This window comes from Ctenocephalides felis, unplaced genomic scaffold (assembly GCF_003426905.1).
Source record: "Ctenocephalides felis isolate EL2017-DRISC unplaced genomic scaffold, ASM342690v1 CF-g0.4_SCAFFOLD_01886, whole genome shotgun sequence".
NCBI lineage: Eukaryota > Metazoa > Arthropoda > Insecta > Siphonaptera > Pulicidae > Ctenocephalides > Ctenocephalides felis.
The window spans coordinates 20,506,541-20,526,733 of NW_020538040.1; the positions used below are offsets into that span (position 1 = coordinate 20,506,541).

Genomic DNA, 20,193 nt, shown 5'->3' on the forward strand with positions numbered 1-20,193 from the left:
TGCACTACTTGCCACGTATCTTCAAAATAGCTGGACCTGCCTTTGCCAAAAACTAAGCAACATGTCCCCCCACCAATAGGAAATAAATGTTTTCTGAATCATTCAAATGGCTTAATTTTTGCTTTCGAAATAGTGTAGGAAAGTTTGTATAAACATACAAATACACAACCATTTTTTCTAAAATATGCCAAAGTATTCAGAAACCCTTGAAACGTAAAGATATACAAACATTTTCATTTTCTAATTTTTGCGATTACTATAACGTACCATTTTGAAAGTTAATAGATTGTTATTTTGATATTGATAGTTTCAATTATAGAATGAAAGAATAATTTTTTAATTGAGCCTATTAAACTTAGCTTATATTTTGTACCATGTTATACCTTAATTATCATAATCGTAGTCATAGTGATTGATTTCTTTATTTTTGATATTTTTAAAAGTTATATCATATTACATTATAACTATAAGCTTAAGTTTGCATAAATACAGGTCTTTACTAAAAACGCAACGTCATTTTCAAAATTCTGTTAGAAAATTGAGTTAAATCAGAAGACAGACTTTTAGCTGATTTTTAGTATCTGAGTATCTCTTTAATAATATATATGTATAATTATTTTTATCTCATTATCTCATCTATGATATATAATATATAAAATATTGCAAATTTAATTATATTTTTCTACAAAATTTAGAAGCCAATAACTAATATCATTATAAACTACGTGCAACACAACACTGAAGAATCAGAAAACTGTAATCATTTTGAATTTCTATATTTCAAAAATTAATGAAAGAAATCAGAAATTAGATTGATACGATAAAGCGGTCCAAAATAAATAATTTTATTAAATAAGCCTATTCTTGCAATGCGACATATTTTATACCACGTTAAATAGATAATATATCCCTCGATGAGCCAAATTTTTGTTATACATAAAAAAAGATCTCGCCAAATTTTTCTTATACATAAAAAAAAATCTCGCCAAATTTTTGTTATATATAAAAACGATCGGGCCAAATTTCTGTTGTATATAAAAAAAGAATCAGTAATTATTAACTAAAATAAATAATCGAAAAACAAAAAAAAATGTTAAAACTTTTTTTTGATATTGATGAATTTTGTGGCTTTCAAGTCACGGCGGTCTTCTGTGTATAAAAATGTTATTTCAAGCTTAAAAGTCTAGCAAAAGTCATACATATTATACTGTTTGTCTTGACAATGTAATAGAATAAAGATTTATGATGGGTCATCCCACGAAGAAAGCCATAAATATTTGGTAAAATATATGAAATTTTGGAAAGTCTCCTGAAAGTTACGCGGGGCCATATGATGTTAATTAGAAACAAGCGTCTTTCTATACACGTATTCAATCTATAGTAGCAAAATTTGAATCCCCTACGCATCGCTATTTTTCCATAATAGAAAGAATCCGGCGTTGACGTGAAAATAACACCGGCTGACACATAACCGGTCATATCATGAGAGCGAAATGTGCATATAATTCTAATGCAGAACAAAATAACAATATTTCGCGTGTAAATATTTCTGGGGCACCTTCCTTGCGCGCGATCCGACCTCATTCCGCTGACCCTGCGGCCTTGAAGACCGCGTCAGGTAACGCCCACACTTCAGGTAAAACACACCTGTGCTTCTGGACTTTGATTGTATACATAAACTACAGACTAACATTGCCGAACAATCAGGACACCTGGAAGGGATTCGACGTGTACGTACACGAAAGAAAACACTCTCACATAGGCCGAGACGATAAGGGTTTATGGCGCATTTTTTGTTCAAGAATTTAATTTACTTTTTTAATACTATTTATTTCATGCTCTGATTTACGTTGGTCACATTAATCAATTGCCCAATGAAGTATTCAACGTTAACTGGGGAATATTTGGAACTAGATTATTTTTTTTATTATTCCCTACCAAAAATATTATATATTTAATAGAAAAGAATTAATGTAAAAGCTAAGAGTAATATATTTACCAACAGTAGTAACAAATATATTGCAATTGTTTAATCGATTTGGAAAATATTTTTATTTAAAACTTTTTTTTAATATTTTCTAAAATAAAAAAATATCATTTATATATTGTTAAATATTCACTTTGTCGTTTTATATCATTTTCAAGAATTGAAGAAAAAATGTTAAAATATTTAGTAGAGTTGTAATAAATTGAATATTTTTCTTGAATAAACCATTCTAAATATATTGCATAAGGCATAGGTATTAATAATTACATAAATTTAAGACTTATTAAAATAAATAATTTCTTTTATTTCAAAATATTATTTACAATAGTTGTCATAATTTGAATATTTCTTTCAAATAGTGCAAAATCAAAATAAAAAAAATTTAAAAAAAATTATAGAATATCAATTAGTAGAGTTATAATAATATGGATAAAACTTTATTTAAATTATTTTATTTATTGCTATGTTAGAAAATTGAAAAAAATTTAAAATATCAGTTATATAAAATTATTAAAATATATAATTTTTTTACTTCAATTTAAAAAAATGTTAAAGTATCATTTAAGAGAGTTATAATAATATAAATAATTTTATTTAATAGTTTCTAATAGTGCAAAATCAAAATAAAAAACATTAGAATATCATATAGTAAAGTTGTAATAAATAGGATTTTTTTTAAATAGTGCAAAATCTAATGTGTATAAAGATACAAAATTACAAAAATAGAAAAGATTTATCAAAAATAACGTAATTAATATTACAATATATTTTCACTAAGCAACTAACCAAAAGCAAAATAGTATTATTAAAATCTTATTCAAATTATTAAAGCTCTACTAAATAATATTTTAACATTTTATTCTTCAATTGTTTAAAATTGAAGTAAACAAATTAATTTAGTTATTGTAATAAGTTTTTCCTATTTATATAAAATTTTGTATCTCTATTCTCAATATAGAATTTAGAGAATAGCGAAAGTGTTATAATTCAAAATTATTGAAGATTTTGAACACTTATTTACCAAAATTTGATACAAAAATTTAAATATGTGCTAATGTTATTAAGAAATTAACAATTGTATGCATTATTTTGTAAAAAATACGTGATGGGATGTATAATACGATAGCAATATTGCGTTTAATAGATTTTGGTGAAATAATTTAAATGAAACAGGTAATGCAAAGGGTTTTTTTATTGTGAAAAATAATGTTATTTTATTTTTTTCTTCGAAATTCATTACTTTGATAATTATAAATATTAGCTTACATTGAACATTTCAAAATCTCATATCAATATCATTAGCTAGACCAAGGTATTTTACAGGATTTGTATATAATATGTATTTTACTAATTTATATTTATAAAAATTATTTAAAAAATTATATTTTACCCTTAAAACTGATGGTTTACATGGTTTTTCCAACTTCTGCTAAGTAGCTTAATTTCCACAATATCGAATAATATTAATTTGCATATTTAAATCCCAACACATGTATAGGAATGCAAATACACTCCCCCTATAGGAATTTTTTATTCAAATAATCCGCCAGAGTGAGACGCAAGACGGCGAATTTACAACACAGCCATATCCCCCTCCCTTTCTGGCACGGGGTTGTTGGTGTACGACATTGTTGTCTACATTTTTGTAGCTTCAGTCATCATTTGGCAACACTAGAATTAACTAGCTGTTCGGAGTGGAAAAAGTTGGAAATATAGTTCAAACTAAACGATAAATAGATTTCTTCAAATTTAAATAATAGTTAATATATTGTTCAGCGTTTATTTGTTAAAATAATATTGAGCAATAATAATTAAAAATAATAAGTGTTAAATATAAATATAAATACGTGTTTCGTGTATTTTATAAATAATTCTTAAGTAAATGTTTAAATTTTAATGAACAATATTTTAAATATAAAACTACGTGGCGTCTCCACCGTAATTTTAGAATTCTCACTACATGGTGTTCTACGAAAACTTAAAAAAATATATATAAAAATATAAATAACTAGGAAATATATTTTTGTACTACCATTTAACAAATTTAAATTTAGTATTAATAATTTATATCTACTATCTCGGAGTAATTTATCGAAGTATGTACTCTATCTGAAACTTTAGTGTTCCTAGTTATATTGCGACATTTGGATAACGAAACTTTTATGGAAAGAGTATTTTTCTAAATCAAATGCTGTAGATGTAAATTAGTAAACTTTGTATTATTATTATGTGGGATAGTGATGAAGAGTCAGCCGCTTTCGTAGTGGTGTCTATGCCAACAAATATGCAACAGGTATTTTCGGTATGAATTTTTTTTAGAAAAATTGTTTATATATATATATACATATTTAAATATATGTATAAATATATCGAAACATTTGTTTTGGAAATACATATAATATATATGTAGAAAAATACGAAATTGCCATAAAGCTACTTCAAAATATTTTTATAGAGATATTGAAAATTATCGCTCTGCGTGCTATTTCTTTCAAAATCTTATAAAAATTTATTTTTGTTACCCATACAATAATGATTTTAAAATTTCGGACTCCATATATAATATTTTTATAGATAAATATAAATATACTATGAAATACTAAAATATTTTTGTTCATTTGGATGAAAAATCACAAATTATTTCCAAGTAGGTATACTAGTTTTCCCAAAAGTCTATAAAAAATTACATCAATAATACCTACTTAAGTTTTAAATAAATAAAAAACTAATGATATTACCAAACAATATAAACCAAGATACTATTATTATAACTTTAATATGAAAATCATCTGTTCTGTTAATGATGTTAATTTATGTAAGTACAGATTTGACAAGAAAAATCAGGATAATTTGAATAAAGTAACTCCCGGGCATAAATGTATCAAATATCACCATAATAAGTTTATCAATTTAAATTTAAAGAAAGAAAAACTCAAAAAGCATTTAATATTTTAATCATCTGGAAGTATGACGTTTATTTCTATATTAATATAAAAATTAAAATATTTTAGAAAGCAAATGTCAGAGATAGTAAGTTTTCATGTTTTAATAGCAGTTGTATCTAAAAAATGATCAATCGTTACTAAAGTATTGCATATACAAGCAATTCATTTACTATGACATAATTTAATACATATTAATATACTAACAAACTATAATAATGTATACTTTCATAAGTTTAATAAACATCGATTTTATAATTTTATTAATATTTATTGACTATCATTGTTATATTATTTTTATTTATTAATACGCCCAGCTTTATTAGAACTTATTATAGAGCATAAATATAAACTAGAATTACGTAATCTTGAATAATATATTTACAAACACATTTTTACTGATTTCGTTTGCTGATTTTAATTAACTCCTTTAGTTATTTGTGAAATATATGTGATAGTCAAAAAAAAATTTAAAAAAAATTTTGTTTGTTACTCAAAATGATTATTACGAGCACATCAAAACAAGTAATAGAATTTATAGAGAGAAAAGTAAATTAAGTCAAATTATAAACTTGGTAACCTAGAATGCAGAAATACAACCACAGCGATAATGCTCTAACTATTCCACCAGACCTATATTATATTTTATCAGTATCGCGTAATAAAAATTAAGTAGTTGATTTTCTAATTGGCGTCAAAGCAATAACAACATAATAAGTATCCTTGTTATGGCAAGGACAAAAACCCTTAATTATTATAAAATGAAAATCCATAGGAATCGACCTTGCCGCCTGAGCGGCGTGCGTGAGGTTACGTTTCGCATGGGTCCATATAAATTACAATCTGAAAATAACGCTTATCGCTCGCTCTCTTAATATTCATGGCCAATCATTTTATTTGCTCAAAAATTAAACTGAGCGACATAACGAAATGCCTATGTAATATACAAGCCGACAATAATAATATTTCGAATTATATATTTTTTACTCCACAACATCGAAACATTTTGCAATAATAGAAATAATTTTTATTTAATATTGATATTTATTTACTTAGATTTTTTTAATTTAATTATATTTTCTTTTTCTTTGTTCTTTTATGTCGGAGAGCTAGGAGCTTATTGTAAAAGTTTTTTTTAATTAATATATATTGAGATACGCTGATTGTATTTTTACAAAGAAACGTGGATCGATGCTTTAACTACTCCTCTACTGAGTATTATTTCACAATTTATCATTTTTTAGAAAAAGTGCCGTGTTACAACTTACCCCGTGTTTGAGGCTAGGCTAACATCTACCCGTACAAGAAATTATTATTTACCTAAGAAAATTAACTTGTTTCTAAATAATTCTTTTTATATATCATAGCACCTATAATTAATATATACGAACAAAATATATGATGTCTCCTATAATTAAGGTGACCAAATTTTTTCAAGTCAAAACCGGAACAGTTTTTTTTCGTTAAGACGGAAAGGGTGGGGGTTAATACTAAAAATTTAATGTAACTTTAAAATAACAAACGTTGTTTAAGAATCCAATAAAAATCCGCCAGCTTTGAAACTTATGAAATTTTGTTAAGTTTTCTTATTATTTAAAAAAAGGTAGCATTCCGGTATTTCAGGGAGCCAAGAAGTTCATTTTTATAATTTTTGTTAACTTTCGTAAAATTTAATTTAATTTATTTTCGTAAACTTCAAAATGATGTATATAAATGGCTATTTTAACTCGCCTTTTTCATATAAGCATACTAGAAAAAATTCATTATAGACCTATACTTTTCAAAAACCCGGGACAATCCGGAACAAAAGATCTAAATCCGGGACAAATATTGCTTTTCGGCCAAACCGGGACGTGTGGTCACCTTTCAATAATATAAAGTTTTATCACAAATCAACGCAAACTACATTTATTGTCATAATGCAAATAAAAGATATAGTGTCTCTCTTGTAACACAATTTACATGTGCCCACATCTTACAAACTATGAATTCCATCCAATCTTCTTCACTTGAATCTGTATATAATTCATATATTGTATGTTACAAATAGCCCCAAGGTTATGTTTCAACTAACCCCAGGTGTAATTTTTTTTACATTAATCAAGATACCTATTTATACAATTTAGCAGTCACATAAGTTGTTACACATTAAAGATATATAAATTTCAAACTAAATACGATACATAAAATTTAAAATTAATCGATAATTAACGTTTTATAGTCCAGTCATTTAAGCCTAAATTAAGTAAGAATCTTGGAATTCAAGATACCCGGCGCTAAATCTGTAAATACTTGTATATTGACACCTAAAAGTTGTCTCAAAACCTACATATGGTAGGGTGTGCGCAACATATGTAGGTTTTGAGACAGTTTTAGGGTGTCAATATACAAGTATTTACAGACTTATAGCTGGGTATCTCAAACTCCAAGGTGAATTTACTATAATGACTGGAGTATTAACCAAAATTTTATGATAGAATTTTATATCACATGTCAGACCAAACGCACCTGCACAATTTTGTTTACTTCGTCGGCCTGCAGGACAGTAGCTATGACAATATTATGCAGGATTTACATGTATAATCGAAACAAAAAAATATTTTAATGTTCTGTTGAAATAATAATAATCCTGTTACTACTTAGTCCTGTTACAGATAGCCCCAAACTCCTCTGTGTATTTTAAGTTTTATAAGAACGTTACACAATATCTTATAGAATTTTGATTGCTAATGATTTATAATAAACAAAATAAATATTATAATTGTATACATATCAATCAAAATGTATGAAACTATAAACCTATTTGAATAAGTAATTGAAATTGAAACATTGAGATTAACAAAATAATATACAAATGGAAAAAGAAAAAATAACATTATAATTAATTATAATAATTAATGCTGTTCACTAACAGATAACTAACACTTTTTCTAATCACAAAAGCTCTAAGTTCGGATTCCTAGTCCATTATATTTTTTGAAATTTCATTTCAAATTTTTCATTTTCATTTCAGATTTTAATTATAATTTTGGCTGGTTTCTAAATTTTTTGGCTGGTTTTGGTTTGGTTCTAAATTTTGTTTTGGTACGGAAAGTTCCAGCAATTAGCTTTTAGACACGATGCGATACACCACTAGTTTACTTTTAATGTTTTTAATATTTTGTATTGACATTGATTTACATATTTTAAATTTAGTTAAAAATCTAACAACTCTTATCTTTTTCTATTACTTGGAAAATCGCAATACACAGGCAAATAAACAAAAATACGAAAAATACGCAATATGAATTTATTTAAAGTTTGCAAGTTCTAATATAAATTGCTTAAAATCATTTTACGAAGTTGGACTACATACATACTTAATTTTCTGTAATATATAAACAAATATAATTTTTAGCTAAATTCCAAAATAATAACAAAACATTATAATATAAAAATTTCAAATTTTAACAGTAATTATGCTAATATTCTGATAGGATCAGCATCATTTTATTTTCGATCAATCCTCTCATACACGTGTAGACAATATCGGATCATTAATTTTCCAGCTGTATGTAAATATGATAGAATTTGACTTTTATATAATTCTATGTGTTTCTACAGAATATAGTTTGCATAATAATATGTAATTTTCTGCATGTACATAGTTGATATGAATCATAGACGCCTTGTGCAATTTTGTCAATATTTAAAAATTTCTCCGTCAAAGCCGTCTGACGTCTCTCTATAAGGGGTAGGAGGGCTGATGGGGAGAAACTCATGATTTAACACGCAAAGTGTTTTCATTCTTTTGAAAGTTTCTGGATTTATAGGACGTCGGATGAATTAATAAACTTTAATGGAAGAGTAAATTAATATAAATACAATTTTTAAAAATATTTTTTCCTTTTATACTTTCTGAATATATGAAGCTATATTATTCAACTATATTACTATATTAAATAAATCTATTCTCTGAACATCACATGAAGTTGTGCTTTCTTCTTAAACTTCTTGAATTTATCAAATGTTATATAAATAACTGAATTTAGAGTAAGATAGTTAATTAAGAGATGTCTGTATTTTACTAAATAGAGGTCAATAAAATATAGATCCTTAAAATATTAAATTCTAATGTAAGATCAAATCATTATAAATATCTAATCATAAATATATTTTAAAAACCTCAACATCAGATGAAGATGTACGGTTGTGACAGTCGTCATAACGACTAAAATATACTGATTTTACGATAGGGTTCAAAGGGAGAAAGATGAAGTATGTTTGTTCGAGCAAGTTTCCTTTATTCCATTGAGACCTACATTAACACGATTTATAAAACGCATTGCTCGAAAAGAGTCAAAACTAAGTTTTTTGTTCGATTTCTTTAAACTTAAACTTTAATACTAACTATTACTTGTATACAGATAAATTACTTTGTTTGTTATTTTGCTGTAAGTTGAACATTAGCAGTTTTTTAACAGCAATAGTTTTATGTGATATGTATATGTTGTGACATGCATTTCTTGTCCTTTATGGATGAAATTTAAACATATTTTTTTATATGTAACTTAACTAAGACAAAATACGAAAGAGAAAGGAAAAGGAAAAATCAATACAAGAAAACAAAATTATTCACAAAAATTTTTTGTTCGAAAAATTATGTTCTGTTATATATTGTTATATTATATTCGTAAGTTTTGTTTACATGATTATGTCGTGTTGTGTTACATATTTTGGACAATAAGAGTCCAAATGATTTTGGTGTTTATATCGTGTTTTGGTGTTTTGGTGTTTATATCATATTCAAGAAAATAATTTCAGTATTCCCACGAGACAAATGTTCAAAATACGATTTAGTTTCCTTTTCTCCCAGCTAACTGGTAAATTAACAAAATTATGACTAATCAAAAAAGTAGCACAATCGTAACCAGGCTCTCCTACTCCATACTAATTTAGTATAAATCAGTAATTAAAATCTGGATTTTTATTGTATAAATCCTGAAATTCTCTTAAATTATCAAATTATACTATTTCTATATATCCTATATTATCCAGTTTTCTTTATAACTGACTTCTTAATTGTAGTTTTACTTCTAACCTAAAGGAGAGCTTTTCCACAAATATTTTTTTAAATTCAATTTCAAGATTGTGCTTGAAACGATTTTATTAAAATTTTTATAGTTTAGTTTCGCTAATAAGGCGGTTTTAGTTAATAATCGATATTTTAACAAGTCAATGGTAATTTTATTAAAAATCAATATTTTTTGTTTTAAATAAAGAGTCACATAAACGCACTTATGGGGGCAGAAAAGTCTAAATTGGAGCAAATTCGCTCAACCTTGTTTCTTTTTTTAAGTAAAACTTCTTTAGGCGCGACTAGGGTCTGAATTCGTACAAATGCAACGGAAGTGCGTTACGGCAGATAAGATAAGAGTCGCGTGCCAATGATTCGTCATTCGATCTCGATGATATCATTTCTATACGGGTCGATTATGATTAGTCGCCGCATATGTGAATAAAGATCTGTCGTTGCATGCGTACCGATACCAACAAAGAAATCGGCATAGATAAACATTTTAAAGTTACATTGTTACCCGATTTAAAGAAAAATGCCTGAATCAGAAGAATATTTTACCCTGTCCTCAGTAAATAATTATAATGAAAATAATAAAACAAATGCAGCATTAATTCTTTATTTATAATGTCTATATTATTCGTAGTTTCTATAAATCTTTGAAGTTATTGAAATGGAAAATATTTTTCAAGCAAAACAGATATTACAGCTATTCAAAGAATGAGATTATATCGCCAGCGAAAAAATAAAAAAATACCATCAGTCAATGAATGTATGTTAATTTAAATTACATGAAGTTCTTCAAACTCAATTATTACATGATGAGTGATATTGCAAAAACAATAATTGTTTAGGCGTTGTATAACATAATCTACTGTGTGAACGAATATTATAGAATTTTTATTAATCAGCAATTACTTCATTTCTCTAATGAATGTTTATTTCTAAATGCTTATTACAATGAGAAACCGATCATGTCATTGAAGTATGACTTTAATTACATTATTGTTTTTGAATATTATACATATTTTAAATGCCATTATAAATATATAATTTATAATGTATCATTATATAAATGTGTATAATGGTTGACACTAATAAGTGTGTGCATCACAAGTGTTGCCATATTACAAATAAACATTATTCAAAATTGTTATATGATGTATTTATTTTTACTTAAATGCCATCTTGTACAGTAGAAAATAAGTTTTACTTCAATAGCGTGTGAACCATACGCGCAATCTTTTTTTTCAACTTTTAATTCTATTCTATTTCAAATTTAAATCAACAATTTAAATTCTATTTAATTTCCACCCAACAAATAAAATGATAATCCTATGTCAGTGTCAGGACTCGAAGTTCCCGTCACAACGTTTGCTTCTTACAACGGCCAATGTGTTTTGAGGCACGATGCCACATACGACTAGTTCTAATAGAAAGCATTATATTAAAAGAATCTGATCGATTTCCTTATCTGAATCTGTCGTTTCGTATCAAATCGCGCCGTTTCGAGTGAGCGTTACAATTACCTGCGATACCTGACCCGACTCCAGTTCCAGTTCCAGTTCTTTATCAGCAATGCCACACGCCGAGACCAGCATACCACACCATACCATATACCACCTGACCAACTAACCACCTGACCGAATGCAATGCCATGCAAAGCTAATTAAAATAACGAGACGAAGGAAAAATATATGTGGGAAAATAATAACAGTAGAGGAAAAAATATCGGACCGCTTCGTATAAGAAAAGTACGTGCCGTGTGATTAATTTTCACTTAAATAATTTGCGAGTCATGACAAAAACTCATTACGGAGGCTAAGCGACGAGTTCTATGCATTCATGCAATCCAAGTCAGTCGGAGGAATTTCGTTAATCGGAATCGATCTCATCTAATTAATGGCATTGTTAAGACTGCCTTTAGCGTTTGGGATAATAGTTGAACACAAAACACAACTTTTAATACATTATTTAACAGTAAAATATTTTATTGATTTAATATGGATTACGATATTGTGTAAGCTTGAGATCTAGAGAGAAAGTGTTTGTTACCTAATTACCAAGCTTTTTTTTGAAAGGGCCCGAAAATATAGAACTTATAGAGTGGCAGAGTCCATAGTGAAGAGTAGAATTTTTATATGAGATCCATAGAGAAAAATGGCAATTAAAAGTTTTGCACATAGAGATAGATGATCTAAGAGTGTAGGCACATATATAAGGGCCTACACCCATAAGGGTCCATAACCAGATTTCTGATTTATGTGATTCATCGATTAAAAAATATTTGCTTAGATTTAATTGAATCGCTTGAATATTTCATCATTGAATACATATAAGTTAAGAAAGTTTTTTTTTTATTATTTTGTATACAAACACAATTAGTTGAAAGTGACATTTTGACTCAAGACAAATTGCAAAAATTTGAGATTTATATATTCAGATAAAATTTTCAACAGTTTATTTCAAAAATCAAGCTTTCGCTTGGTCAAAGCATTGCAATTTCCAATTGATCTCTCAAACACACTTATAATATCTGCAATTTTATTAATTAAAGTACACAGTCACGTGTGCTTATATGTCCTAAAATTGTATTTTAGTATTCCACTTTTCGTACAACTATTTAACGAATAAACTATATCGAAATGTTCAGTTTCATGAAGAACGTCGAAACATTTTTTTTTAACGCTTAATAAATTATTTTGTGAAATATTGCATCTGCTATAATAAAATACTGCTATGATTACATATATCATAAACGTAGTTCTAGATATTATTTGATAATTTAAATAAATGCTAACTGTTTTTTGCACACCCTGAGAAAAGTTTTGAAGACTGTTATTTACTTTTTGCTAATTCCAAAGCCATTTCTAATTAACTTGATTGACTTATTACATCACAAAAGCGACTTTCGACACAAATTTTGACTAAAATATTTTTTAATTGTCGATGAATTTTTAAAATTAAACTACTTATCGTAGGACCGAAATATTTTAGTATGTTCTATAAGACCATGATATCTATCGGCAAAAAAAGTTTTATAAAAATCGTCTCGGTCGATCTTCACCTAAAACTAACCAGTATCATTCCCAACCAATATCTTTCGAACAGTTTTCGATTTTTTTTAAATCGATTCAGGATTGTAAGCTAAAACGTGGACAAAAAGTTTCACACTTTTTTGCAAATTACAAAGAAACGGTTCGGCCGAATGTCGCGCAAAACCGAGAAACGATGGTCCTCTGAGATACATCGAATGGCGTTTAAATTTTTGAAATTGATTATAATTTAAATTGAATATGATTATTCATATAATTTAAAAAATTAAAAGTTATGTTTCACTAATTACTTTCTTAGTTAGATTATAATAAGATGAAAGCAAAAGCTTCTTATAATCATTAATTTAAATTTTTTCACCATAGAAAAATATTTAGTACGGAAATGATTATTTTAGCATTTTATAAAATACTACATAAAAACACAAATGATTTAGACTTATTCATAATATTAAAATTAATTAACAGTGCAATTAATATTCAAATTAATAGTGGTATTATTAAAAAATATTTTTTAAAAAGGTAGAATATTTTTAATATAGATGTGACTATTTTTTTTTAAACCAGTTCGACTTAACTAAATACGCATTTATAAAAAATGTAACTATGAAATGGTAAACTATTTAAGGTAAAAAATGGTAACGTCCTTGAATTTACGCCAAATAATAATGCGTTCACTCTATGCATAATTTCGTAATAACATATCTTTTTCAACGCTCAGTGTGTTATAAAGCACATCACATAATTATTTCAATGATATTAAATTATAGAGTACTTATATGCAATATGTTTTTCTTAAAATTCCTAAGCTTTATAAAAATGCATTACGGAAATACAAATGGAATATGTGTAACATATACAATCTTGGTATACTATGTATATAATACGAAATCAAGCGATCAAAATCTACTAAAGTTTCATCTTGATGAGAGCTTTCAAGCTCAACGACGATTCAAAGATTCAACAAATCACTTATTATTAATCAAATTGTATAGTCATGATGTTTCATTTATAATATTTAGTATATCACGAAATTAAATATTAGTATCGTAATCTGTATAACTTTCCAGAATGTCCATTTTTGTGTGGGCCAAGTTTAGAGAAAAATGGCTGAACTGATTTCATATTTCACAAATATTTGATTTATATTGATAATATGCACATCAATTTTTGATGAATCCAGATCCAGTTCCGAGATACTTTGGAGTCAAAAAATTGATATGAAACTTGATGTGCAAAATTTGAAATAAATTACAGAGACTAAAACCTACTAAGCATATACCACTAGTTTATTGATTATAATTACAAGTTTTGTTATTAAATTATAATTTTTTTATTATTGCAGCCGGCGAGTTACGGTAAGAAGAACGGCATCTGGTACGCTGCACCCGGTGGTCAGGGTTGGGGCAGAGCTTCGTTATCCCGTAAATCTTCCATTGCAGAAGCAGACACAATGCACAACCCTAACATGGCGAGCACGAAGCCAACGGCGGGCAGAGTCATAAGGATTGTAAATAATATGGACCATAGTGTACAGGTAAAATTGATAACTTTAAATGGTATTAATAATACCATTTAGTACATTTAGTAATAATAGTATTTGATAAATTTTAATTTATGAAAATACATTTTATACAAAAATGAACAATAGGAGCTCACACATGGACAAGTAATTGAGTTATAAGTGTTTAATAATTTTAGTGTCGAGTTCTACTCAATCTGCGCACATCACAACCTTTTGAAGAAGTTTTGGAAGACTTGGGCCAAGTTTTAAAAATGAGCGGTGCTAAAAGAATGTTCACTCCGAGCGGACAAGAAGTAAGTATCATTTGAAATAAAATTGTCATATGCATACAAATTTGGGTAAACTGGTGTATTTTAGGAGAATTTACATATTATCTATGTATCTAACATATCTCTACTTTTTTCTTTCTCCAAGGTACGTAGTTTTTCGCAGCTCCGCAACGAGTTTGCCGATTTTGATACATTCTACCTCGGTTCGGGTGTAATTGGAACCATAGGATCTCCCATAGTCAGAAGATCCAGATCCCGAGGAAACCTGAGCAGTGTTCCCACGGGAACCGCCAGCGTCGCTGGTGACGAACCCAGTGGAACCAAAACGCCTCAAAGGAGGGCCAGAAGCAAAAGCAGGCCCAGGGCCTTGTATGCGGCTGATGGGGAAGTTGTACCCACCGGGAGAGGTAAGAATTAAAATATCACTCTATGTAATATATATGATTATAAAATTAGCTGTTTTTGTAAAAAAGAGTCTTAAGAGCAATTCAGATTAAATTTTTTTACAAGATATTTAGCAAATTATTATTTGTTCTTAAACATTATGATTTAGAAATTAAGTTGCACGGAGTTAAGCATTTTTATATTCATTGAGAAAAATATTCGTAAAATTAAATGGCATTATAGAAACATATCTGATCATAATAATAATAATGAACTACTCAGTCAAAAGCATGGGTTAATACAATAAAAATGTTCAATACTATTACTCAAATTTATAGTATTAAAATTCTCGTGATCTCATTGCATCAACAGGCTTTGGTATCATTTGTGCATGGTATCAGAGCATCAAAAATCAATGATTTCCTTTCCATTTCTTGTTTATTATTCCCATTACCATATTATTACTATTAAGTACATTTTATTTCGTCTTATGGATTCTTCTTTCCAAATTTCTGATCCCAAACGTCCTGATCCTGTACTCTGACCTTCAATTTCCTTTACTTTTTTTTCTCTCGTATGTCATCAACCAATTGCATTCTTCTTATTCTGAATCCTTTTAGTCATTCTATTTTACTTTCTACAACGTTGTGTAAAAGGCACTCTTTTTGCAGAATATGTCCGATCCAGTTTCCTTTCCATTTCGGAGTCATGCTCAGTATAGTTCTTAGTTTGTCCACTCCTCTCAGGAGTTTATGTGTTATTGTATCTATCCAACTTTTCTTCTCCATTTTCCTCCAACATCACATTTCAAAACTGTCCATATAATTTTTGTCAGCCTTTCTCAGAATCCATCTCTCTGATCCGTACAGGGCTAAGTTCCAGACATAACACTTTATTAATCTCTTCCACAAGTCGAGACTCAGTTTGCTTGTCAGTAGCATTCACTTCCTTGTGAATGCCGCCTTGGCGCTTGCGATCTTTGCCCTGATCTTCCCTCGTGCAGTATCTGGTCCCTGGTCAGGATGCTTTCCAAATACTTGAAATTATCGACATCTTCCAATTCTCGATTCCCTACCATTATCCTGAGTGGCTCGTCTCGTTTTGACATTCTCATCACTTTCGATTTGTTGATGTTAATCTCCATTCCGTATCTTCTGTCCACTTCAATGATTTTGCTAATCGTGTTTTGTAACTCAGTTTCTATTTCTGAAATCACCACGTATTCATCATCTGCGTACTTTAAGGTAGTCAATCTTCTTTCTCCAATCGAAAAATCATCAACGACTTCAAGGTCCTCGTTGACAAGTCATTCTCCGCACAGGATCCTTGCCCCACTCCTCTACCTACTTCTCTATACTATCTCCATGGTTTATTCAAACTTTTACTTTCTGTCCCATATACAGATTCTGGATCTCGTCAATCGATTAAAATTTTCCTTAATGTTCTTGAGTTGATTCTGTCAAAGGCTTCTTGCCAATCTAAAAAGCAGAACCAAATGTCCTTATTAACGTCGAGACATTTGTCCAACATTCTCAGTATTCCGATGGCATCTCTGATGCCTCTTTCTTTCTGAAACCAAACTGGTCTTCGCTCATGTGCTGCTCAATCTTCTTTTAATACTTAGTATATTATTACTTATAATACTTAATATAATAATTTTCTAATTCCAATTTTAATTACTGATGTACTATAATAGAAACGCATGCGAGTATAAAATACCAAACAGCACTGTTGTAGTTTAGTTGCGTAGTCTAAAATCTGATATGTATATTTCTGCTGATTCACACTAGTTACATATTTTTTGTTATCAAAAATAAAACAGTAAATTACAAAGCTGTTATAAAAGCGGTGGATGGATTGAGATCACTATGGAAGTTGATAATAATTTTAAAATAAAATGCTGCTTTAGACATTTTTGAAGTCATGATTTTTATATTTTTATTTTTTTCGGATGCATCCATATAAAATCCCCAAAAAACAATTTTGATTTAATTTTTTAAACTTGTATTCTACTAATCAGAAGAAAAAAATTATGAAAATTTTTACTATTGGTTCAGCTCAGTCAGTAGCATGCCTCGCAGAGATCTTTGGATCGAGTCCTGGCGGTGTATAAAATGAGCAATGGATATGCAAATATTATTGGCGAACTGTAGCTAGCAGAATACTGAATGTAAGATTCTCAACGATTGTGGAAATAAATTTTATTTTCAGATTACACTCTTTTGGAAGTGTTGAAGGAGGAGCCAGTGCGTGTTACAATACGGGGTCTTCGCAGAACCTTCTATCCGCCAATACATCACGCACCCGTTGACAACTCTCCACCAGAGAAGAGAATGCAATTAGAATGGGTGTATCCTTTTCACTTCCATAACGTAATTCATTGACATATCAGTAATTCTAATCAATATGTTCACATGCAAATTCAAGGAAGAGATAAAAATTACTAATTAATGTAGTATACATCGCAATGTTTTGATTACTCTTGTTATCTGAATATTTATGAGTTATTCGTTAACCAAATTCATCAATTTTGACAACGATGGCACTATGCAGAAAATATAAATTTTATACAATGTTTAAATTTCATGAAAGATGATAAAGTTTTTCAAAAATTTTCAGAAAACGTTGAATAAAGCTTAAATTTGCCCTTTAGTTTAATGTGTAAAACGTCTGATCGCACAGCAAATCTATATCTTTTTAATGGTTTGTTATTATCATACGAAATAGTTTCTATTTTATTGGAGAATTTCCTCTTAATTAGCTGTTAATCATCGCAAAATTTTATAAATTCCTGATAAATTAATATAGTTATGGTTACCGAGGGACCGATTCGAGGCGAAATCTTTGGGTGCTCCCGACTGGAGAACTCTTGTACTATGTTGCAGCAATTGCCGTCATGTACGACAGAGATGAAGGTGTTCAGAGACATTATGCTGGTCATACCGAAGACATACAATGGTAAGTATAAAATAATACTGTATAATATAATATGACGAGTAGTACTGCCCTAGGGCAAGTCCGTGAGCTGAGTTAAACACTAATTCGATTCAAGAAAAAATAGTCAGAGATTTTCCACCTTACACTGCCAGATATTGGCTAATTACAACGAGAAACATATTTTTGTCTAAATTTTCAAGTGAAAATGGACATCGCTGTTGCCCGATATCAGATTGTCCAGAGCGGCAATTAGACTTACGATTCCGTTCACGGCTATTTTTTGCACTTTTTGCTTCGTATCTCCAAAACGGGTGGATCTGTCTTTGCAAAAATATAATTTCTTTTGAATCAATCTCATCGGATCCTGTTTTCACAAAAACTGAATTCCCATTTTTTGTACATTTTTGCTGCTTCAATCAGCAGGAGTAGAGTATATTTTGAATAATTCAAATCGGTTAATTGGTGCTCCGAAAAACATCGACAAAAATTGTATCCATATTGATTTATATGGAGATTTTATAAAACACTACGTAACATGAGGAATATAAATTAGGAATCAGGAAGTATAGAGTATCCCAACAGATTATATGAAAAATAAATATAAATTTCCCCCTATGGGGTACTTTATACTACAGAAATATTTTTACTAAATATTACTGTGATTTTCTTATTATAGCATGGACCTACATCCTTCTCGTGAAATGGTGGCCTCTGGTCAAAGGGCAGGAAGAAATAGAAAAACTCAAGCACACATCAGAATTTGGAGTACGGAAACTTTGCAAACGCTCTACGTTTTTGGAATGGGAGAATTGGACGTCGGCGTAGCAGCTGTGGCATTCTCACAATTGGTAAGAAAAAATATAATTATAATGTAAAATTGAATTAAATGGAAATAAAACATTGATCCATACTGGCATTGTCATCACACACTTGGTAAAACATGAGGTTCTGAATCTTGATTGGTTTATCAAACACTAATTATCATTTCCAGACCACATGATAGTCGTTATCAAAATTTATCTAAATAATTTATTTAGGTTTATTGTTGAAGGGTATTTTGACTTCGCAGAAATTACCATCTATTACATTTATTTAATATTGAAAATATTGAAGTTCAGTAAAATCCCGTTAAGGCTACTTTACAAGGACCTGACCAAATGCACAATAGGGACAAAATGTTTGAAAGTGCAGGGATTGGCTTGAAGTAGACGGGGTTCTACTAATTTTTGTATCATTCACCAATTACTATTTCATTTCAATTTTTTTTTTCAGAATGGTGGCAGTTACGTCCTGGCAGTAGATGGTGGTAGAGAAAGTATTCTGTCAGTGTGGCAATGGCAATGGGGTCACTTATTAGGAAAAGTTGCTGTAAGTGCCTACTTTTAAAATATAAATGATTTTAATTGAATAATTGATATATATATTTAAATAAATATATTTCAGACATTACAAGAAGACTTAACGGGAGCTGCGTTCCATCCTCTCGATGATAATTTATTGATAACTCATGGAAAAGGACATCTCACGTTTTGGAATCGAAGAAAAGACGGATTCTTTGAACGGACTGATATTATAAAACCGGTATAATATAATAATATAATAAATTTAAGTAATTATCAATATAGTCTGAGTTCAAAACATATTTTTGCTTATAAATGATAAATGCAGTTATGTAAAAAATACTTTCGATTTTCGTCGACAAAAAATTGTATCTGCGCACACATACATCTATTTTCTCTAAAGTATGCCAAAATGTTCAGAAACCTTATTTTTGTTTATTGCTATTAATATAACTTACCCTACGCGAAGATGAAAATATAAAATAGTTATCCATAATACATAATATTAACCCTTTCCACTTGCAAATTGCAGAATTAAAAAGTACTTTGCAGTATGAGTGGCGGCATCCGAGTGGAAAGGGTTAATAATGATAAATTTGCAATAAAAACATCTAGTTTCATATTCAAGATTAGGGAGCCTCTATTAATCACGTGAGAGATTTTTGGAAAAAAACACTCCCTCCTCTTGGTGATACAGGTT

At 28.9% G+C, this 20,193-nt stretch overlaps 1 protein-coding gene across 1 annotated transcript in view; it reads left to right on the plus strand.

Annotated features, from left to right (window-relative positions):
- The window catches only part of LOC113374749 (echinoderm microtubule-associated protein-like CG42247), a 94,166-nt gene that overhangs the window by 63,778 nt on the left and 10,195 nt on the right, over positions 1-20,193 (plus strand). The window contains exons 6-13 of the mRNA XM_026614721.1: positions 14,384-14,575; positions 14,740-14,856; positions 14,978-15,239; positions 17,428-17,566; positions 18,025-18,174; positions 18,830-19,001; positions 19,426-19,521; positions 19,597-19,734. Coding sequence (XP_026470506.1) covers positions 14,384-14,575; positions 14,740-14,856; positions 14,978-15,239; positions 17,428-17,566; positions 18,025-18,174; positions 18,830-19,001; positions 19,426-19,521; positions 19,597-19,734 — 1,266 coding nt within the window. The remainder of the gene's footprint in view (positions 1-14,383; positions 14,576-14,739; positions 14,857-14,977; positions 15,240-17,427; positions 17,567-18,024; positions 18,175-18,829; positions 19,002-19,425; positions 19,522-19,596; positions 19,735-20,193) is intronic.